We start from the raw sequence: 22696 nt of genomic DNA, 5'->3' as shown, positions 1-22696 counted from the left end.
TGACTCACCCTCACCCTGCCCGGAGCAGCTCAGGGACCCTGGCAAAGCCACCAGCAGCCTGGAGGAGCTGGAACCCAATGGAGCTGCCAGCCTGTCCTCACCACCAGGATGGCTGCTGCTTGGTCACACCAGCAGGCTCAGGATGAGGGAATGGCCAAACTTCAGAGGAGCTGCAGAAGAGGTGGACAACAGAATGCTGGCAGAGCCTCTTTTCACCTGCAGATACTCCAGAAATAACATCCAAGGACCTGTCTCCTGGTGCACTTTGCTGCATTGCTGCTTCAGCAGCGACATGTGAAGGAGCACAAGTGGAGGAGCATGGAGGGCCCCAGCACCCAGGCAGAATACTGCAGTTGATTTTAAGCCTGGAAGAAACAACTTTATTAATCCAATCTGCCCTGTGTCCCCCCGGGTCGTGAAGTTTCACCTGCACAGTGTTGCCGGCCTGGGATGGCAGGGGCAGGGAGATGTCATTCAGCATCATTATGGCACCATCATCCTCCTGATCACCTATCAGGAAAAGATTCCAGAGGAGAGGAGCTGGAGAAGGTCCTGGCATGGGGAGCCAAGCTTGCAAGGAGGGGGACATGCCGAGCTGCGTCCCAGCAAAGGCTAAGCGAGTATTTATGCAGAGAAGGATCCTGCAGGGAAAGTGCTCCAGGGCTGTGAGTCCTTGTCCTGGAAAACCAGGAATTGAGCTGGTGGTCACAGGAGCGTCAGTCAAACGACGTTCCAGGTCCGGGGCCCTGCCCTCCTCCCCAGCCAGCTTGAGACCCTGGGAGCCCCAAACCAGCTGCTGTTTTCTCTGAAAAGCTGCAGATGGAACCAGGAAAGTCACAGGAATTATCTCAGTCCTGTTGCAAACAAGCATCAATTCCGGGGCCAAAACGTGGGGATTTGTTTGGCAGAGTGTGGTAATTTACCTGTCTCACCACAGAAGCACTCAGCCAGCTCTGTTTGCTGCAGGCTCCTGCTCAGCTGCCGACCCAATTACCTCTGAGAAAATCCCTATTATTTGCTTAAAAAAAATATTTTTAAACAATCATTTCATATACCCGATTGTATCAGCAATTGGGTCATGCTCCTTTCTGGGGGAGGTCGGGCGATGCCTGGAGTTGCTGCTGCAGATCAGCACCCCTGGAGGGGCAGTGTTCTAAGAGGATTCAAGAGGAGGAAAAGGCCCTAAATAAGGGCTGCTGTGTCACAATAAAACACCGGGTGCCTGACCCCGCCCTGCTCACCAATGGGGCAATATTGGGGGTATTTTCTAAAACAGAGAACAAAACAGAACAGGCAAAAAGCAAAACAGAATAACTGCATCCCCGAAGGGGACTCTGAGCCATGAGGGGTGGGAGCCAGGAGGGGCTGCGCTGTGCCATCCTCCCCGGGCACCCGAGCAAAGCAACGTGCCACAGGCCGGGAGCGACATTTCAGGTGTAGCATCGGAGCAGCAAGACCCGGCTTTGCTCCAGGCACTCAAACCTCGGCCCTTGCCCGCAGCCCCGGTGTCATGCTCATGAATAATCTACAGGCTCCCGCCTGGGAGTTTTCTCTTTGAGTCTGGTTCTCGGGGTGTTTCGGAAGAAACGGTAGCAGCAAAACGCACTCCCCTCTCCCCAGGTCTGGCTCAGTTCCAGATTTCACTTACCCCCCCCCCCAGTTTCACACCAAGAGGCATTTTATAATTGCAAATAAATAATTTATCCAAAAAGCAACGGGAGCCTGTAGGAGATAACAGCACATCCTTGGCACGACGCTAACACGGACGCGGAGTGGAACTTCCCCGCGCTGCTAAAAGGCAGAGGGGAAAAAGGCGGCAGAGCGCGGCGGGGCGGCGGGAGAGGGGATCAAACGGCTCAGATCAAACGCAGCGAAAGCTCCATCAAAGCCAGCAGCGCGGCCGCTCGGAGCCGCCAGCCGGGGCGGAGGAGGAAGGTCCTGAGACACGCTGGAAACGCGCACGGGCACCGACATGCGAGTTCTTGCCGGGCCCGGTGCGGGAACGCTCCGACTCTTCCCACCGCAGAGCCCTCTGCACCAACACGCAGGCAGGAATCGCCCCGGGAAGGCCTGGGGGGGGCTGGAAAGGATTCTACCAAGGTTCTCAGGAGGAGGCGGCGGTGGTGGTACAAAGCCCCATCGTGCTGGGTGGGGTATTCCTGAGGACAAAAAAAATAATCAGGGCGGAGCCAAGCACATGAAAATTGAACGAAGGAAAAGCCACCCATGGCGCGGAGGTGAGCAGGCAAAGGGAAGCAGCAGATGCTCCCCTCACACATCGCTGGAAGAGGGCTCACTAAGGAGAAGACAGAGCACAAACCGCAGTGCCCCCAGCTGGAGCCTGCCCGGGCTGCTTTACGTGGGGGGCAACAGGCAGCCCAGATGGTCACGGTGGAGCCCCGCCCTCCACCAGCACCCCAGCAGCAGGAGAAACCTTCTCTGCAGGTGCTGCTGAAGCGGCGCTGCCTCGCTCCCCACATCTGCACCCACCCTTTGGAGATGCTAAGTAATGCCTGGAAACCTGCCCGCGCTTCCGACATGCAGGGAAGAGGAGGGAGCCTTCCTCAGCCAGCTCTTGGCACGAGAACAAACGCAGCCAGCCTCGGGTGGCTTTATAAAGCATTGGTTTATTTATCTGTTGGCGGGTCTCTGGCATCCTGCCCTCTTGACATCCCTTCTACAAACACTGCAGCTCTTTACTGGCCACACAACACCCTTTTGGGGTCTTCAGGGACATTTGAGGTCAGCAGAGATGACATCAACCCAGCTGGCCAGCCAGGTGCCAGCCCCATGGTACCTGTGCAAGGTGAGCAGGATAAAGGATGGTGGCCAACCCAACCAAGGCACGTTCATGGTGAGGAGGCAGCTTGATGGTCAGGCTAGGAAGTCAATCAATGTGTCAGGGTCTGGATCAATGGGCTCCACAGCCAGGGATGGGATGGGACCACGCTAGAATGCTTCAAGACAGCCTAGGGAGGGCTGAGGAGTCAGAGCTGGGCTTAAATGGGCTTGGTACAATGAGGGTTGGGCCTTGCGGAGAGCCCAGCTCTCATCACAGCCCTCGTGGGTCTCAGCAGCCCCCATGGCGACAATACAAAGGGAGCACAAGCTATCACCACCTTTGCTCTGCCCTGTTGGGCCCAATCCCTGCCCAGCACCCATGGAACAGCAAGGGAACACCAGTCATGGAAAGAAACAAAAGATCTGACCCAAAAGGTCCAAACATGTCCCATCTAACATGAGCATAAATCACTGACAAATCCTCCCCACCAGGCTGGGAGAAGCTGAGCGGCTGGAACCAGTGTTTCAGTCCTCAGCTACATCATTTTCAGCAGGCTCCACCGACTGCAACAACAAGAAAAAACAACACCCCCTCAGAATTCATGAACAGTATCTGTGGGGCCCGGGCTGTGTCAGACAGACTCGGGCTCAGTGACTTTTCCTTCGCTCAAGCCACATCTCCCCACTGAGCCTGCAGTGAAATCCCTCTATTCCTCTCGCAGGATTTTTTTCCTCAAGTCCCTTTTTTTCAGAGTCAGCCTTAATCACTTGTTAATCATTCCCTCCATCTCCGCATTTCCTCCCCACGTGTCCCCAGAAAGTGTCCCAAGCCCCCGGGCTGGGCTCCTGGGAGGACTTTGGCAGAGAAGCAACTCAGCACCGCTCCAGCCCAAGAGCTGCAGTAACTGAGCTCTCCCCTTAGAGGTCAGCCCAGCACCAGGACTGCTCCAAAAAGTCCCTCCAGAGAGATGCGGTTCCTGCAAATAGCGAGAATTTGGTTAAAAAGGCAGTTTCAGGGAGGGTAGGGGATGATCCCCGACACCTCCATCCATTCGCCTTGCTGTTGCTGAAGAGTATTACCAAAAAGCTGAGCTCTCCCATCCTCTCTCCAGCTCCTTCCCAGCACTGCCTGCTCCAAACCCCGTGTCTGCCCCAGGTCAGGGGGACCCCCCAGCCAGGGGGAAGCCTGCCCAGCTCCAGCGGGTGGATTTTGGGGAGCAGGACCAGTGCTGGTCTTGCTGCTGCTGGGATATTTTCCATGCCCAAAGCAGCTGGAACACCTGCTCAGCAGCCTTTTCTTTTGGCTTAATTCCCCTTTCCCGTCTTGTCCTTTCCGACAGGCAAATACAACTCAACAAAAATAAAATACCCATCACCCCCCATCCAAACCAAATCTTTTTCAGACAGTTCACATGTCAGAAAGAAAACAGCTCCATTTTTCTTCTTTCCCCCCCCCAAATCCCTCCAGCATAAAACGGATTTCAGCAACATACTATAAATAGAGAGATTAAAACTTAGGTGGAGCAGCAGCAGATGGAGATGGGTGCTGCCACTGAGCTGTAGGTGACACCACAGCCACCCCCCTGCTCCCCTTTGGACCAGAGGGATGTGGAACATCACTGGGTCACTCAGGAGCTGCTGCTTCAAGATGCTTTGGGCTTTCTGGGGGCTTACTTACAGGAGCTCAAAAAAAAGCCTGAAAATGCAAAAATCAGGGTAACCTAAAAGAGGCACCAATGGAAAATAAACACACCACTTTTTCCTCTCGTTACAAAACAAAACCCATCAAACAACAAAATGCACAGGGTTTGGAGGCTCATTTTGGATTCCTCACTCTGCAGTTCCCATCTTCAGCAATCCAAGTGCTTTGGGGAATGTATTTAAGCCAAGAAGCATGTAGGATGCAGGAAGAATGCTCAGAATAACAGCCCAACCAGCTGCAAAGAGGCTGGAGAGGAACACAGTTCCAGAGGGAGAATTTGAGGACTAAGATGAGATTTGAGCTGGTGACCCAGGAACCATCAGGTGCCACCAGGCACACAACCCTCACTCTTGCCCAGCCCTTTCAACTGCTTTTTTTTTTTTTTTTCCTTTCTGGATGAAATTTCCTTCCTCCACAGGGCAGAGCCAGCCCTGACCCAGCCCCACATTTCATTTTTCCCAGCTGATTACCTCCCAGACCTCTGCCTGTCTTTAAAATGAAGGAAAATAATTTGAGCTCATCAATCAGCAGCACTGGGCGCCTGCCCTCTGCCCTTTTCCCTGCCTGTGGAGGTTTTTTTTCTCCTTAAATTCAATTAGGGATGACCAGGAGCTTCTCTCCCCAGAGAAGTGCTGAGCTGGTGGCCTCTGCCCTGGGATGATTCCACTCTGCTTGTTGTCAGAGGTGGCTTCAGCTGCTGCCTTTGTCCTCACCATCCCTACCATGGGGATGTCACATCAGCACATGGTCCCATGGGATGGTATTAGAAACAGGGCAGGGATGGAGCTGCCTAAACTCCCAGCTCAACCACCCCTTCACCTCCTCCCCCAGCTCCTATTTCTTGCAAAACTGACCTAAGCTGAGACCAACATGAACCTTGCCATCATTCTCAGGGAAAAAAAGCTTCAAGTAAGAAAAATATATTAATTTAGTTGAAATACACTCTTTGCTCTGGACTGCAGGCAGCAGAGATGTGTTTACAGCACACAGGCCTCCAAGGAACAAGACTGGGGAAGGCACAGGCAGCTGAGAGGGAACTTTGAGGGGAGCATTGTAGGAAAAGCCCCCATTTTTTGAGAGGATGCTCCTGTCTAGGGACCTTTGGGGCAGCAAAAGGAGAGGCAATACACACACCCCTGCTTGCTCACAAACCCCAAACCCTGCAGCAGAGGTTTGCTCTTCCCTCCAGCCTGACAGACAGCTGGGAATCTCTGATGGATGGAGTTGGAAAGGACACAGGGTCCCTAGGGCATCTGCTTTGAGCCAGGGCTCACTCTGAACTCATTAATGTAGCAGCTCATCAGGTGCAACAGATAATTGCAGTTCTTTACAAATTCAATTTTTACCCAAGGAAGAGGAAAAGGGGAAGCTGGACTCTTCTGGGCCTTTCAGTGCAATCTGAAACCTTGGGAGGTGCCTGAGGAACCCCTAAAGGAGCCCCCAAGCCACAGCCAGGTGGAAGGCAAGCTCTGCAGTGGTGCTCAGAGCAGGCTGGGTGGGAAGGGTGCTCCTGGTGCCTGCAGGAACCTTATGGAGACACCACCATCACCTCCACAGCAGCAAAACCCCACAGCAAACACAGCAAATGGAGAAGGTGCCATCACAAATAGAAGTGTTTGGCCAGGGCAAAAGCCCAAGCTCCCCCAGCTGCCTCATTCCAGCTGCTCTGAAGGCAGCTCAGGTCCAAGCCAGCATCTTCTTCCAAAATCCAGCAATGCAACCCCCCCAGGCCAGGTGCTGAAGAGGAAGAGGAGGGTGAAGCAGGAGCAGTGCCCACAGACAGGTTTCCTTTGCAGAGCTGCTGGAGCACAGGGAAAAGCAGCTGCCATCCCCAGCCCTCACTGGGCCACCTGCTTCCTCACCCCAGCTACACACTTGTGAGCACCTCAGCAGCCAGAGCCTGCCAGGAGGCCGGTGACTAAAATCCAGCTGTTAGCTGGGGGAAGATGGAAGGTCTCAGCAGAGCCCACAAGCATGTGCCTTTGCCCAAGGGTATTCCCACAGCCCCGAGGGAGCAGAATACAAGGCTGCAGCAGAGACACAGCCCAGAGAAACTAACAGACTGAGAAACTAATGCTACTAAATAATAATGCTGATAAATTCCCTTAGAAATGCTTATTGCACAATAAAACCACAAATTAAAACCACCTCTTCAACCTCTTCTCTTCTATACCAAGGAACCTACTGGTGAGGCCAGCTGGGTAACATGGGGCAGGCGAAGCTGTCACTGGTTTCCCCACTCCCACAGATGCCACTGCAATTCCTTTGCTACGACACATTTTGCTGAAAAGGAAGGAGCCTGGGGAGCCCAATCCTGCTCACAGCCACGTGCTGCCCACCTTGCAAGGACAGACCCCACCAGTGGGGCTTCGCTACCTGGGAGCCACACCACCTCTGCTCCCTGTCACCCACCTCAGCCCTCGCCACCATGCGAGTCCAGTGACAGCAGAGGATGAGAAATGAAGAGGGAAAATCTGCCCCTGGGGGCTGGTGCCATCACTGATGGATATTTTGCAGGGTTCATTGAAAAGCACTGGGGTTTGGCCAAGGAGCAGGTGTTACAGACCAGCAGTGTGCTGTGCTCTCTAGAGCATCATCTCTTCTGTTACCTTCTCCCATGGAAAATGCCACTCCACTTGTAAATAATCAAGAGACAGCAGAGGAGGGGAAAAAGAAAAAGATACTAAACTGAGCATAAAATAAGCCAGGGGGAAAAAAAAAAACCCATAAGTGAAATCAGATGTTCTCTAAAAATCTGAAGTTTATTCATTAGAATTCAGTGAAAGGAACATTCATTTTAAAACACAATCAATACATTGTAAAGTTTAAAGGACTAGTAGCAATGAGACCAGAAATGAAAAAAAATCCAAACAAACCCAAAATTCAGACAAGTTGGTGGCCTGGGAAGAGCCACCTCCACTCCCAGCCCTGCTCCCAGCGGGACGGCAGAGCAGAACCACGGGGCAACCTGGGACAAGGGCTAATTAATTTTTGTCTTTAGAACCAAGAGGCTTTTCTAGTTGTTAATTGATCACTTCACCCAAGTGTAGCTTCTAGGATGACTCAATACCTGTGAGAAGAGCAGGCAGCCCCGCTGGAGAGGGGGGAGCTGCAGAATGAAGGAGCAGAGGGAATGTGAAACGTGGTGCGGGTCCGAGGGCCCTGGGAATGTTTGCCGAGCGAGCTGCCCCTATGCCAGGAATGGGGGCAAACCCAGTTAAGAACATTTTTTGAAAGCACCATTAGGTGAAGAGCTATTTAAATAAAGAGACATGATCTACGCAGAGCCAAACGTCTCAACAGCAGTTGCCATCTCTGCTGGCGTTGGCGGGGGGGAAAGAAGGGGAAAAATTTGCTTTCGGCTGTAGTAATCTTTTAGCTTTTCAGCAACTTAATGTTCTTTTTGCATGTCATTGTTTGACATTGTTCTTGTCTGCTCAATCCATCACCGTGGCTTTCTGTGGAGAAGTTATTCCAGCCCTTACACCCCAAGCAGGGTCACAAACTCTGCAGGGGCACAACTCCTGCAGAGTTGAGCAAACAAAGCAGCACATTCAGGCAACAAAATCAAAACCAAGAAGAGCCATGTTGAGTAGTGTTGGGTTCTAGCTTACCAAAAGCTCTCCTTGCATTTCTGATCCCAAAATTCAAGGCAGTATTGTTCAAGAAGATGCTTTACTGGTGCCAGCAATGCTGATAGCACAGGGCAGGGCTGGAGCCCCCCAGGCTCCAGCCGAGCATGGCAGAAGAGGAGGAGGAGGTGGAAAGCTCTACTAATCCCATAAGGACCCCGAGATGATTTAAAGAGCAATCCTTGGACATGGAGCAGGTGGTGCTGCCCATGCCAGGGTGAAAGCCAAGCTCCCAGCCTGGCCAGGGAGCACCAAGAGGAGAAGAAATTTGTCTCCAGAGCGTCGCCACACACCAACCAACAGCATCTCCTGCCCAGGGATTTAAGAAAAGCCCCAATTTTAGATAAAGTAATTTAAGAACACAGAAGGGAAAGCCCCAACTGATTTTCTGGTTTCAAAGATGGTCAATAACACTTTCAGGGGAGAATCACAGAATCATAGGAGTTGGAAGGGTCCTCTGAAGATCATCAAGTCCAACCCCCCTGCTGCAGCAGGAACACCTAGGAAAGATCACACATGAACATATCCAGACGGGTCTTGAAAGTCTCCAGAGAAGGAGACTCCACAACCTCTCTGGGCAGCCTATTCCAGTGCTCCATCACCCTCACAGTAAAGAAGCTACCATTAGGGAGAAATCACCAAAGTCCACGAATTCAGATTTAAAACAGAGTTAAAAAAAAAACCCAAACAAACAGAAATAACAGTTGACAAGTGTGACGAAGCAGAATTAAACCAGAGACAGCTCAGCGGTGTGTGCAAAGAGAGAGGGGGTGCATCAGTACCGGGCCAGGTGCTGGGCTTCAGAGCTGGCCCTGGGGATAGGAGGGAACAGCACAGGTCAGAGGAGGGCAGGAGGAGCGAGGTGGTTCCCTTGCATTGCACGGGCAGTGGCAGCAGCAGCAAAATAATTGCCTTTTCTCCATCGGAACGGTAAACCACACCACTTCGAAAGACAACGCACACGAGTAAAAGAACAGTCCATAAAATTTCCCTGTGAATATAAAATGCAAAACTATACAAAAATAGATAAAATCGACCGTTTTCTTATGTGTATAAAAACAAACAAACAAACAAAATACCCCCAAAGTCCCCAAAATGCAATACAGAATTACTTGGTAGACTGACCCGAACGTCAGTGGTTTAGGCGCAATTTAAGAGCCAGAATTCAGCCCTGAGAGGCAGGACCTTCCCTGGAAGGGACAAATTCAGGCAAGTTCCTTGAGAGGAGGCTGTTCCTTAGTATCTTGGCAAGACAATCTGCTAATCCTGAATTTTATGCCTTATTTCTGGTTCAGAAGCCCTTTTTCATAGAAAGCCTCAATTGCTGCTCTCGAATTTGAGTTCCTTGAGTAAGGCAGTGCTGGACTAACGGCTTGATCCGGATCAAGGCCAGAAAATCTGCTCCTATTTATCCCAAGACAGATGGGGATTTTATGGAGAGCAGTACATTAGGCAGTGAAATCCAATCTCTCTGTGGCAGCAATAACATACAGGCTGGGTTAGAGCCTTGAAAATTCTTATTTCTTTGGGTTAATGGGGCAGAATGCGCCAAGAATGCAGCAAATTAGCTCCAAAACTCCTTTTAAATCAATAGACATTTGCTTCATTTAGTTTGCATCAAATTAAGAGGAGAAACCTTTGGTCTAAAGTCAGATTATCAAGTCTTGGCTGTATTGCTTTCACACATTCAAGCCTAGAAGCTTTTTGTTACGTACCTACAACCAAAAAAATTATTCCTAGACATGCATTTGCAACTGAACATTCATTTTAGCACCGAGACACTTCCCCACCTCACCAAGGCTTTGGCAAAGGCTGCACCACATCTAAACAAAACGCTACACAAAAAGCCCCTTTAACCCGTGAGATGCCTTTGGTGACACGTGAAAATTAAACAGCAATTAAAAAAACCAGCCAAGCAATGACAGTGCAGGTCTGTGGGACAGCCCCTCTGGTGCCACCAGCTCGCTTTGCTGGTGGGTTTTATTTTGTGAGTGGTGGTGAGATGTGCAGTGCTAAGATCTAGCCCTGCCATTACTTCGTGTGAAAGGAGCCTGTTCCAATTAGGCAATGTTCGTTAGCAGAGGCACACGTGCTGTGCTAACAAGGGAGACTGCACTCAGAGACGGGGGGACCTTGCACCAGGCAAATGCCTTCTCTACAGGTGGGGGATGCAGGAGAGGCAGCAACAGCCAGGTTTGTCCCAAAAACCCCTCTCCAGCTGCACACAGGGATGGGAGGAAAAATACCATGGCCCAGCAGGTTCCTGGGGTAACTCCCTGCAGCAGCACTGGCAGGAAAACACTGAAAAATTAAGGCTTAAGCCCATGGATATATGGCTGGGTCTACTCCAGCCTCAACTGTCTGTTCAGGAAAGTAAACAAATAAATAAGCTGAATGGTGGGCAAGCAAAGCCTGGCTTTGCTTTTCCCTGCTCCTTCAGATACATTGGGAGTCAGCAGGAAGGAGTCTCAAAAAAGACTATCAGGAACTCACCTTGCTTGGAGGGAAGAAAACAAACCTGTAAATACAATGATGCAGGATGCTGACATTCCCAGGCAGAGCCATAAAACAGAAAAGGAGCAACTCAGGGCGGGGGCAACAAAAATCATCATTGGTAACTAAATTAAAATCAGAATACAGAGCATGGGCAGGAGGAGGAAGCAGCTTTGTAAGTCACAGACAGGGAGTTTTGGTTTAGAGACAAGCATGTTTGAGATCACACTGGACATGGGAGACATCTCTAGGACCAATGGTCTGGAATAGGTTATTTCCAGATGTTTCCATCCTCAGACAAAGCCTGTCTCCTCACTGCAGCAACCTCCTGCTTTTTTGTTCCCTCCAGTTAGGAGGAACAAGCTGTGATGCCCAAATGGAGGCTGCACTATATCCTGTATTCCAATTAACAGAATACTTGCCTCGTATGAGCTTATGCAAAGAAAACTACTGCAAAATAATGGGAAAAAAAAAAAAAAGAACAAAACTTCCTTATGAAGAAAGTAACAACATCTGCAACTTTGCAGCTACATACACAAGGCAAGTTTAGCTTATTTCAAAGGCCTCATCCTCGTGCCCATGGCCCAGGAGAGGCAAGGAGTGTGGGACAAAGCATGGAAAAGGTTTCAACTGTGAATTATGCACCATGAAGACAGACCATGACAAAGGGACAGACACTTTGTTCCTCAAAGGGAACACCATCAACAGCACATCTCTCCAAACATGGAAAGCCTTATTGACACACACACAAGAGCTCCTGCTTTCCTTTGGGGCAAGGGGAAAAAAAGAATAAATTAAAAAATGTTACTGCAAAGCTCCCCTTTCAGCTGAGTCACCTCCTGTCCCCACTCTGGAAACAACTGGCATCCTTCCTCCCAGCCTCCCCAAATTGAGACTGAGATGGAAGACATTCAGAGTGAGTCTGAACCAAAACATCTCACCAGAGGAAGAAATAAAAAAAACAACAAACCAAAACCATTTCTCTCAAAAGTTTCCCCAAGACTTACCCCCCCGCCCCCAGCTCCAATCCTGCACAAACCCCCCAAACCTGCCACACTAGCAATGGGTCCGTTCCCAGCTCTTATTCTAGCAGCAACATGGGCTCACGCCAGGACGTGGTGTTGAAGAGTGTGGTGGAAAACAAGAAAGTGCCTCAGCATTAACAGATGAATCCCAGAGGCAGCTCCAAGCCCTGCTGGAGGATCTGCAGCAGCGAGACCACGTACCACGGCCGCAGGAGAGGAGCTCATCCCTGTCAGCTAAAGTCACTCACAAACGTTGATGTTCTCCCTCCTTGCGCTTGGCAGCTCTTGTCACACTCTTCCCAGAGCAGCTATTTGGCTTCAGTGACATTCATGGCAGTGCTCTGGCAGCCCGTGGGCAGCACGTGGCCAGGGGGGGCTCTGCCTTTCAGGGGCTCTCCGCAGCGCTCCGGGCTTTGTGTGGCACTGGTGCTGCCGTTGGGATGCTGAGGCATTCCCTGGGCAACGCCAATGGGTTTGCACTTGGTGCGCTTCTCTGGGGAGCAAGAGAAACTAAAGCCCATGGGCAGCTCGGGCTCAGTCTCTCCCAAGGGTAACAAGTGGGACAGCTTTTTGGCACTGAGGTCCCCGTGGTACCTGTAGGAACCGGCTGTCTCCCGGGACTGCCTGGCGTCGGGCTGCAGAGGTAAATCGGAGGGTCGGAGCAGGTGCCTGCTCAGCTCCAGCTCTTGGGGCCGCCTCTCCGGAGTCTGTCCAGCAACACTCTGGGAAAGAGACAGGAAAGGGGACATGGTGCCCTGCAGCTCTGGTGGCTCCCAGGTGCTTTCCATTGCAGCAGTTGGAGTGAAGCCCCAGTGCTTCATCCCCCCAGCAGCCATGTCGGTGTCGTGTGGAAGGTGCTGCAAGCCTGGCCAGCTCAACCCACCATCAAGAGCTACCAGCTCGCCCTCCTCCTTGCTCTGGCTCCTCCTTGCTCCACCTGAGTCCTTTTTGCTGCTTTCCCGCTTTGACCAGAGCCGGCTGGGCTGAGGGCTGCTCCTGACAACCTGTGAGTCAGCAAGCTCAATCTCCATGCTCTCTGTGTCGAGTGACCGGCTCCTACGGTCAACAGAGAGGGGTGCTGGCAGAGAGGGGCTCAGCCCGTGGAGCCGCAGGTGCCGGGGCAGGCTGGCAACACCCCAGTTACAGCTCTGGAAGGAGCCCGGGGAATACCCCGGGGACATTCTCTCGTCACATTCAGCCAACGACTCTTTCTGTCCGTAGCCGTCGTCAAAGGCCTCGGCAATGTCCTCACCGGCATTCATCTCGGGGTGCTGCTCACACTCCCCTTCTCCTTCCTGCTCCACATCAACGACGTCGAAGGTAACCATGGTGGGGAGGGCAGGGAGGTTCTGGGTGAAGGAAGAGCCAGAGGCAGAGCTCCCCAGGCTTTCTGAGAGGCTGGAGAAGAGGGTCCCGCTGCTGGCAAACTCCACCAGCGCCTGCGAGAAGCTCACAGCATGCTCAGGCTCGCACTCGCTGCCCACCTGGGACTTGCTGGTGGTGGTCTCCTCTCCACTGCCACACTCGGGCTCTGGGAGTCTGTAGCCAGGGAACATCCCTGCTTTGGCTGGGGCTATGCTGCCCAGGACGGAGCCCCCAAACAACCCACAATCCGGGTCCGAACTGAACCCTGAGTTGTTCTTCGTGAGCTGAATAAGGCAACTTCCTTGGGCTTTTTGGCTGTTGTAACAGTTCTCTGGACACAGAGTCCCTGGAAAATCTCTCCACTCTGGATTTTCAGCTCTAGCCACCAAAACCCCAGTATGCACACCCCTGTTTGGGGTGTGTGAGGCCACCTGCTCACTACCAAGGCCACTCTGATTCTTGCCCATCGAGCTGGCTGCTCTAGTTTTACATTCAATGCACTGCTTTTCCCGGGGACACTTCTTGTCTGGAAGATCAAGTCGTTTCAAGACCGGCTCCCTCTGCAGCTCCCAGTACAGCAGCTCCTTCTGAATGGCCGCTAGCCGCTCTTCCTCTGTTTCCATCACCCCTCTTTTCTGATCCATCATGTGATTCAAGCTCTTCTCAGCAGGGAGGCAGAAGTCCAAGAAGTAGCTGAAGATCCCCGGGCGTGAGATTTTGCCCTCAAACAGGGATTCATCTCCATGTGAGGGACTCATCAATGTGTCAAACTCATAAAGTGCATCACCGCTGTAACTGTCTCTGGGAAGACGGTCCTTCTTGATCTCACTGAGCCCGTCTCCAGCTTCATCCTCTGGCCCTGGGGTGGTGGAATCGTAATAACCCTCATCGCTATTAGGGGCTGACTCTTGCTGGTCACTCTGTGGAGTCAGGAGGTCCACACCATCCATTGCGTCCGCCAGGTAGGGGTGGGCTTCCGCCTCGTGGGAGGCATGTGTCTCCAAACTGCTACTTGACACCTGGGCTTCATAGCTCCTGTCCTCTGCCACGTTGCCATTCCATATCTGGTGGAGGTACTCCTCTGCCTCCTCAGGTATGGCCATCTCCTCCCCACCACCCTGGTAGGTGACCAGGCAGGAGCTCCGTTTAGCAGCGTCTCTGCTGCGCTCCACAGAGATGGTGCTCTCAGTGATGTCAGGCTCAGCAATGTCATCTCCACACCCTGTCAGGGAATCAAAGCTCTTTAGGGATGTGGCATCTCCTAAGATGAGGCTTAGGAGGTCCCCAGAGTGTAGGCAGGGAGGGTCATTGTCCATGAAGCCAGGAGGGAAGTCCAGCAGCAGATTGCCGTGGTCAAAGTCTGTGCAGACAACAGCGTCGGTCTCTGATTTTGTATCCAGAGTGTCCTTCTTCCCTGGCATCACCACCACGTCACCCTCAGAGGTGCCTTCATCAGCTGTGAGACAGCTGGGCTCAGCAGCCTCCCCACCGTGGGCAGCTGTGCCTACTGAGCGCTCATCCTCCCAGCAGCCCGGGCAGGCCATGGCAAGAGGGACAGGTCCCAGTCCCCTTCCCTCCATGGCCTCTTGGCTCTCTGCTCCCACACCAGGAGCTTTGCCAGCCTGCTCCGAATCCCCAGTCCACTCGGGGAGCTCTGTTTTCTCACACTCAGGAACCTTGCTCTTCCGGTGACGTCGGATACTGTTAAAAAACCCTTTCAGGCCTTTTTTAGGTCTGGGAAAGGACTTATCTCCATTGGGCTTTTTCTCACAGCCTTCGATACTCCCAGGTGGAGAGCTGTCTTGCTGGCCAAAATCAAACTTAGCACTAGTGTCTATGGCCACGTGAGCACTTTGGGAGCTTGGCAGGGGGCAAGGATGTGAGTCCCTGCTCCCCTCCAAAGGGCTTTCCAGCTGCGCCCCATCGCCCTTGTCATAAGCAGCGCCGCTGAGCCCGTCGTGGGTCTTACATTTACTGAGGCCCTTTTTAGAGGCTGCTTTCCCTTGGCCCTTGTTCCTGCCTCCAAAGAAGCTGGGTAGTGTACAGATGCTCCTCTTCCCCCCAAACAGTTTGAAAGCAGTTTTCTTCAGCTTGCCAGGAGGCGGCTGAGGCTGCTGTGGCTCGGCAGCCGGCACGGAGCCGTTGCCCTGCTCGGGCAGCCCGGCCCCGCTCTCCTCCCGCCGCTGGTCGCTTCCCTCTTGCTGCCCGCACAGCCCCGGCTGCCCCCCGGGCCGGGTGGGCTCCTCCGTGCAGCCCCTTTCCATGGTAGCTGGTCAGCTCGGGTTCATCTAGCTGGAAATGGTAGTGGAGTCTTCTGGAGATGGAGGTGGAAGCATCGCAGCTGGCCTAAAGCAAAGAGGAAGGGAAGAGAGGTGAGGAGTTGGCAATGGACAGGGTGAAGCCAGGGAGACATCAGGAGGGAAAGAGCTTCGGAACAGGAGCTGCAAAAGCCTCTGACAGCTGCTCAGCTCCCTGCAGTCCTTAAAACCAGTCACAAAAACATCATGATGCTTAAATTTACCACTTTGTAGGTGTAGAAAACCCATGTGTCTCCATTTGGCAGTGTCCTCGCTGCCCAGGCACAGGCAGGTCTGACCCCCTTGCTCCAAGCCCTTCAGATCCCTGGCCTTGCTGCCACCGAGGTGCTGGGCTTCGGTTGCCAGCCACCTCTGGGCAGGGAAACACGGGCTGCTCCACTCGGGACAGGGACTGACACCTGCCAAACCCTGCTTCCAGCTTTCCCAGACCTATCACCAAGCTACAGGGAGCATTCTGGTGGAGAACTAAACCAGGACACAGCCCTTACACTAATCACAAGGGCAAAAAAAAAGCTGCTTACTATACTGTTGTTGTTTTTTTTTCAGATTTCAATAATTTTTAAAATAATCTGTCCAGCAAAAAAGAATTGCATTAAAAACATCCCCTATGAACCACCCTGATCAGATTATCTTAGAAGCAGAGAGTTAGGTTTTAAATTTGATCCTGGATTGATGTCAGTAACAAAAGAACTAAAATAATGCTGATTCTTTCGCAGAAATGAGGTTGGAAAAAGTAAATGCAATAAAAACCGTAACACTATAATGCCTGAGGCTTAGCTCTTACTCATGTGGGGCCAGTGAAGCTTTTTGGAGTGTTTAGCCAGAGATACTGAAGTAAAAATACACCCAAACAACAGCCTCTAGCTCCTGCAACCCGACAGCAAACCTGCAATTTCAGTTTGGTTGGTTTTGTTTTGCTGTTGTTGTTTTTGTTCCTCAAGCCTGGGGAGGATCACAGCACTGTTTTGCCTCTGTAATTAAGGATAGCCCGGGTGTTCACCCGCCCCACTGGGATCAGCAGCTGGCAGGCAAACCTTCCTGCCCACCAAAACTGGGCTTTTCCAGGTCTGCCCGAGAGCCCTCGGGAGCCCCAGATGGCTCCAAAGGCTCTGGAGCACGGCTGGGCTTGCCCTGGAAAGGTCTGGTCAGACAGGCCTGAAAGAAAATCGTACACATGCACCTGTATGGACAGGCTGCCTGAAGAGTAGAGGGGGGTGAAATGAAAGAGAAACGCGGTTTCAAAAACTCAGTTTTAAAACGACTTGGCTCTGGCTCCGCGTCGGTGCCCAAAGAGGCTGCTGCGACCGCCCGGCCCCTCGCAGAGCTCGGCCCGGGAGCCCCCGAGCGCGGGCAAGCACCGCCGGCCGCGAAACGTGCACGCGGGGCTCGAGAAACACAAAGAGGCCCAACACGACCAGGACATGTCACCCGCACCCGGCTTCCCAGGGCGGCCGAGGGCAGGTCTCAGCAGCCCTCAGGAGCGGGGGGTTCAGCCGCGGGCCCGGGAAGGGGCAGGGCCCGGCAGCCCCGGGAGGAGCCCCCAGGGCCGGGCCCTTCCAGCGGAGCCCGCGCTCCTCCCGGGGCGCCCCCCGCACCCCCCCCCGGGGCTCCACGAGCCGCTGGAAGCGCCGCGGGGCCGCGCGGCCACCGCAGCCCGGCGGACAGGCCGGAGAGAGGCCCCCGGGCCGCGGCCCCGCCGCCCGCCCCTGCCCGGCCCCTGCCCGGCCCCGCTCCCCAGCACTCACCGGCGGCGGCCCGGGAGCGCGGCCCGGGGGCGGCGAGCAGGGCCCCCTCCCGCCCGGGCCACCGGCGAGGGGCCGCCCAGGAGGGGCGGGGGCTGCGGGACCGCGCGCGGCGGCACCGGCGCCAGGGCGTGACGTCAGGCTGAGCGGGGCGGGGGCGTGACGTCAGGCGTGACGTCAGGCGTGACGTCAGCGCCAGGGCGTCACAGCGCGGGAGGCGTGACACGGCGCGGGAGCCCCTGCCCCGTTCCCGGGAGCCCCTGCCCCGTTCCCGGCCCTCGCTCCCCGCACAGCAGCTCCCAGCTCCCTCCAGCCCCCCCCCCTGCCGCCTCATTCATAGACACTAACAGATGAAACCACAGGGCACAGGTGCTGCTGCGTCCCCAGGTGTCCAGAACACCCCCAGAGGTGCCAAGGAGCAGCGTGGTTTATCCAGCTGCGGGAAGAGGCGGCACGGCTGCTCCGGTGAGGACTGGCACCAGAGCCCAAGGCTGTCTCCATCACACGGACCCTGCCGCCAGGATGCTCTGCCCCAGGCCCAGCCCGAAATTCCCGGGCTGCATCCCTTCCAAAGGAAGGGTATCTCACAAAATAGGTCATGTTAGTTTAATAAGAAGAGTAGCAACATTTTTAATTTTAAAACCAACACATCCTGCCCCCTGAGAAAAGACCCCTCGGCCGTAACGTGAACCACATTTGAAGTAAGATAATGTTTAAAGACAGTTGAGGACAGGAGACGAGAGCTGGAGATTCTGAACACTTACCCAGTCCCTGCCTGGCTTTGCACTGACTTGTCCTCAGGGTCAGGAGCTCCTGCCCACCTTTTCACACAGGCACAGCTTTTAGGAGACACCTCCTAAGAAAAATTACTTTGTGACCACAAATTCACAGCAGTTTCACACCCTGCACGTGTGTCCAAGAGGCCTTTGATTCAGGTGCTCGACCTGTGTATGGGGCAGGTGTCTCTGGTGGTGGGCTGTGCCTCATGGCTGGTGTTGGAGGTAGTTTTCCAGGACCGTTGGGATCTCCAGCTCTCCCAGGGCATGCAGATGGCCAGCCTGCTTCAGGAGACGTCTCATCGCCAGCCGGGACTGAGACATCAAGGACTTGGGATGAGCTGCATAAGAAGAGGGAAGGAAAATGAGATGGTCACTGTCATGAGATGCAACCCTGCTCCTCTCCAACGAGGGCATTGTCCTAAGGGACAGTGCAGATGTATGTGGTGGTTACCCCAGACCCAAACTAAGGCAGCTTGTCTCCAGCTACAGCCAGCACTGGAAATGGGGGATATCTGGTGGACATCTCATAGAAACAAGCCCTCCCATGACCCCAAACCCCAGTGATTCTTATGAGGAGTTTCCTGTGGTAGCTGGGGTAACCAGCTATCAGATTCAATCACCAGTGATAGACCTGCTCTTCATGAACTTGTGCTGTCCTTCTCTCATTGTGTTCAGGATTGGAGACTTTGGGTTTTGTTTTGTTGGTTGTTTTGTTTTGGGTTGTTTTGTTTGTTTGTTTGCAGTTTTGGGGGTTTTTTTTGCTTTTCCTGAACAATCATTGGGCAGAGGGAGGGAAAAAAGTTCAGAGTGAAATAGTGACACTCCTCAAGACTAGAGAGACCTGTGCACTCAAGTGATGCTGCAAAGGGAGTCAAAGCTTGTAGGAGAGCCTGGGTGAGGCTGTTGGGAAGCAGAGGTTAAAGGAAGGGGAATTCTGAAGCAACTTGCACGCAAACAAGCAAAATTGGTTCTTGTTTCCATGCCCCACACAGGTTACCTCTCGCCTGCAGCAGCAGCTCCAGGCCCTTGCTACGAGGTGCCACCTCATCCACCACGACATTGGGCAAGTGAACGTTGGCTCCAAAGTCAATGAGCAGCTTGATGAACTCGCTCCTGCAGCCGTGCCTCAGGCAGGTTTCCAGCAGAGTCTTGGGCTCCTTGATCTGGGCGATCACCCTCTCCTCGGTGCAGTTGTAGTCGGGGTCAGCACCATGGAGCAGCAGTAGCTTGAAGCACTCCAGGTGCCCGTACACGGCGGCGAGGTAGAGGGGACCGGAACAAGCTGCTGAGTTGGCAGCCCACTCGGGCAGCCTGGCTTGAACGTTGGTTTCCGCGCCGTGGTCCAGCAGCTGCTGCAGGATGGCCACGTCCCCGTCCCTCGCAGCGATGAGCAGGGGGGAGCAGTTGTTGTAGATGCTGCCAGCAGGACTGGCTCCTGCCTCCAGGAGGACCTTCACGCATTCCCGGTGACCGTTGCTGACAGCCATGAAGAGTGGGGTTTGAGCCTTCACATCCAGGCTGTCCACCTCTGCCCCATGGGCCAGCAGGACCTTCACACTCCTGAAGTGGCCCTTGGTGGCAGCCAGACGCAGCGGGGTGCTGGGTACACCCCAGCCACTCCTCCGGTTGATGAACTTCTTGTACCTGTCTTGGGACAAGAGAACATCCAGGGTTTGGTAGTCATCCTCAGACACTGCTCGGTTCAGCTCCTCGCTTTCTCCATTGTCCTCTTCATCTTCTCTGGGCTGGAGCATGGAGAACATCTTAGTGATATCCATTAGGCTCATTTTTTCGGGTCTGTCTCCCAGGTACCACTTTCATCGTAAATGGTAAAGCCAAAGATCTATGGGACAACAAAACCAGCACCACCACACGGTTAGAACCAGCCCCTGACACCAACATAGTGGTTTTATTATTAATACAAAATCTAAGGAAGATTATATACAAAAAATAAAAGACAAGCAACACTGGATGATGACAGTTCTGACACCCTTATCACCCTGCCACTGCAGGTGAGGAAATCCACACTGCTGAAGGCGAAGATGGAGCACACCTGCACTTCCAAATCTTTTGGGACCCACAGAAAACTTTGAATTTTAATTTAGGAGCCAGGAACATGGCAAGGGGTTCACACCCTGCCACTTTTTGAAGGAACTGGATTTCAACACAGAAGATGAGTGAACATGATGGTGGCGGGGTTAATTGAAGACTTTCAGCATAACCATTCCCAGAATTACATCAGGGTTGGAATTCTGCAAACCCTCCATCCTCTTCTACCTACTTGTGCCTGAGGCTGCAAGAAAGGTCTGGGATTTGTCTAGCAGGGGAAGAGGGTGGTGTGAAGAAGGTGAGGGGATGCTAAGCTGATCACACTGGAGCTGGGACCAAACCCTGACACAGCTGCCAGTGCTTGGTGCAGGATCTGGCCTCGCCACTGCCAAGTGGCAGTGGGGAGAGGAATGTCCCGGCCAGCACCTGAGCAGCTGGGAAATGCCTCCCGCCGGGAAGGGCAGAGGAATTTCTCACCAGGTCCAGCCCCAGTAGCATCTCAGATTTCCTCAGGGAGAGGAGGGAGTAGCAGAGCTTGGTCTCCCGAAGTGGCTCCTCTGATCAGAGGCACGGAGCTGCGCCAAGCAATTAACCTCTTTCTGCAAACGAGCCCGACGGCAACGAGGCAGCCACGGGAGGCCTGTCCCACATTCACTTGCAGTGACAAGATGTGCAAGCTCAGAGGAAACCCCCACCAAGGCCACCTGCACAACTCCCTGTCTAAGTTCAAAGCCCTGCTGCCCTTCCACCTGTTACACTCACCCAGGCATTTTAGATAGAAATATGTGAAGTTGTAACATTAATGTTAAGCATGAGACACACTGATAACGAGCTCTGGAACTTTGGAAGCCCTGCTAATGGGGAGGGGGGTTTTACTGCAGATTCAATTAAAAAAGAAGGCCCAGTTATACTTCCAAGGGAAATAATCTAGAAATGAAAAAAAAACCAAACCACAAAACAACTGTACAATTTCCTGAACATATAGATGTCTCCAAAGGGATGCATAAGCACTCACGTGGGGATTTCACAGATGTTCCTCATTCAGAAGAGCTCAAACCAAAGTTGTCAACTCTTGAGGTAATGGAAGCTGCCCATGCATCTGCAGACCCAAAAAAAGAACTGGTTACCAAGCTACTTTCAATAGCTCAATGCTGCTGAGGTGCCACAACACCCATGCCTTACCTTTGGCAGGGAGGTGATGCTCACAGGCAGGGTGGGCAAGGCAGCAGCAGTCCCATGGCGAGTTCCTCCTTGGTTTAAACAAGAAAAGAGGAAAAAAAAAGAGAGGCTCTTGCTGTGTTGGGATGGACGTCCACTCTGTGCAACTGGAGCAACGCAGGCGTCAGGCTCACAGCTGAAATGCCACCGCGGGGAGAAGGGCCAGGGAGCTCAGACTAATTTTAGCCCCTGAGGGGTTTTATCTTACCACTTCCATTCTTGGAAAGTTCCTCCTGGGTAAATATAGAGAGGGGCAGCAAGGTGGGGGGAGGCTGGGACAGGTGCTGGAGACTGTTTGACCCATCTGAGCAGACACCAAGCTTTTGCTCCACTGCTCCCTTGCTGACATTGCAGAGTTCCCAACGGGTTGAGTCCCCTCACAGTGTTCCCTGCTACAGCTCCAGCTTCTGTGGTGCCCTGGTTGCTGCCCATCACCCAAACAGACTCCCTGGTTACCCCTCTCCTGACCATCTTCTCCATTTTCAGAGCAATACAAATGACCATACACAAAACCCTGAATTGCTTTTTAAAAACAAAAGGCACCAAAGAGTGTGTAGATTCCTCATCCAAGCTGCTCCTTGGCCTTTTCTCCCAGCTAAACCTGCCAGAACAAACCACTTCTTCAGCTTCCTAAAATAAAGCAGCACATGGCAAGGCAAAAAACTTCACAGGGGTGAACAAAACAAGCACAGAGCAGCATTCAGGCTGCCTTATCTAAAGCTGTCAGCTGCTAAGTGTAATCGTATTTTATCCAGTTCCCTTTAAACCTTCCCCAAACTTTTCAGCAGTGGAACAGGAGCAGTCTGATAGTTTGAGGCAGTGTTATCAGCTGAACTAGATAACAAGAGGGGAACCAAATGATCCAGCAGAAAAAAATCTCCACTACTGCAATAAGTAAAATCAGAGGGTTCTGCAAAACATGATGATGTCCCTAGCACCATCACCACTCGCAGTTTGGAGTCACACCATGAAAAGCAGGAAAACATTCAATATTGGTAAGTTCTAGACTCTTGGCTTCCTCATAGTTTCACTCTCTCCAAATTCACTCGAAACCAGATTGTTACTTCAAAAAGATAAATTTCCAAAAGTCAACTCTATATATGGAATTAGCGAGTAGGAGAAATGTGGATAAATACCAGAGCAAAAAGGGAGTCCAGGGTTTATGAAGTGTCAAGAAGCTGCAAGCACAACAGGGATGCTGCAGTCAGGGAAGTCAAACCCTTTCAACAAAATGCAGAAATAAAAGCAGCAATTTAAAAGACAGTGTATTATAATGGGGAGAAAAGGGGTTACAGACAACAGCATGAACACACATTAGAAAATAGGAAGTGTGGGAGACTGTAAAGAAAGTTGGAGATGAAAGGAAAATCCTTGAATGGAAAATTTCCTGATAAACTGCATAATCTTTTGTTGTTGCTGCTGCTGTTCAGTTGTTAAGCATGAAAAGAAATCTCAGAAACAAGCCCAGCACTTTGGTAAGGCACAGAGATGAAACGGAATTCTAACGAAGCAAGAAGGACAAAGTACTTGCTGCTAAATCCACCCTTGTGGGGAAGAACAGACTGACACCCTGACAGAGACTGTGAAAGGGC

The 22696-nt window shown here is 52.6% G+C and overlaps 3 protein-coding genes across 3 annotated transcripts in view; all 3 read right to left on the bottom strand.

Annotated features, from left to right (window-relative positions):
* ARHGEF9 (Cdc42 guanine nucleotide exchange factor 9) overlaps positions 1–11923 on the bottom strand; it is a 215639-nt gene extending 203716 nt beyond the window's left edge. The window contains exon 1 of the mRNA XM_051630749.1: positions 11835–11923. The gene's annotated coding sequence lies outside the window, so the exon portion shown is untranslated. The remainder of the gene's footprint in view (positions 1–11834) is intronic.
* A 12-nt stretch (positions 11924–11935) lies between these two features.
* Positions 11936–15539, bottom strand: AMER1 (APC membrane recruitment protein 1). The gene has a single exon (XM_051630765.1). It carries the CDS (start codon positions 15260–15262, stop codon positions 11942–11944), a length of 3321 nt encoding a protein of 1106 aa, XP_051486725.1. The 5' UTR covers positions 15263–15539; the 3' UTR covers positions 11936–11941.
* Positions 15540–17650: 2111 nt separating this feature from the next.
* ASB12 (ankyrin repeat and SOCS box containing 12) lies at positions 17651–21244 on the bottom strand. The gene is given in 5 exon segments (XM_051630201.1): positions 17651–18175; positions 18835–19627; positions 19629–19680; positions 20902–20985; positions 21069–21244. Coding segments are annotated over 4 exon segments (1005 nt in total). The 5' UTR covers positions 20928–20985; positions 21069–21244; the 3' UTR covers positions 17651–18041.
* Between the last annotated feature and the right edge of the window lie 1452 nt (positions 21245–22696).

Source organism: Apus apus, chromosome 12, assembly GCF_020740795.1.
Source record: "Apus apus isolate bApuApu2 chromosome 12, bApuApu2.pri.cur, whole genome shotgun sequence".
In the NCBI taxonomy this organism is placed as follows: domain Eukaryota; kingdom Metazoa; phylum Chordata; class Aves; order Apodiformes; family Apodidae; genus Apus; species Apus apus.
The sequence above is the reverse complement of the archived record's forward strand: the minus strand, read 5'-3'. Positions and strand labels throughout refer to the sequence as shown.

What these genes read in the sequence shown, in the direction of transcription:
- AMER1 (XM_051630765.1), bottom strand. Translation starts at nt 15,262, where the DNA reads ATGGAAAGGGGCTGCACGGAGGAGCCCACCCGGCCCGGGGGGCAGCCG.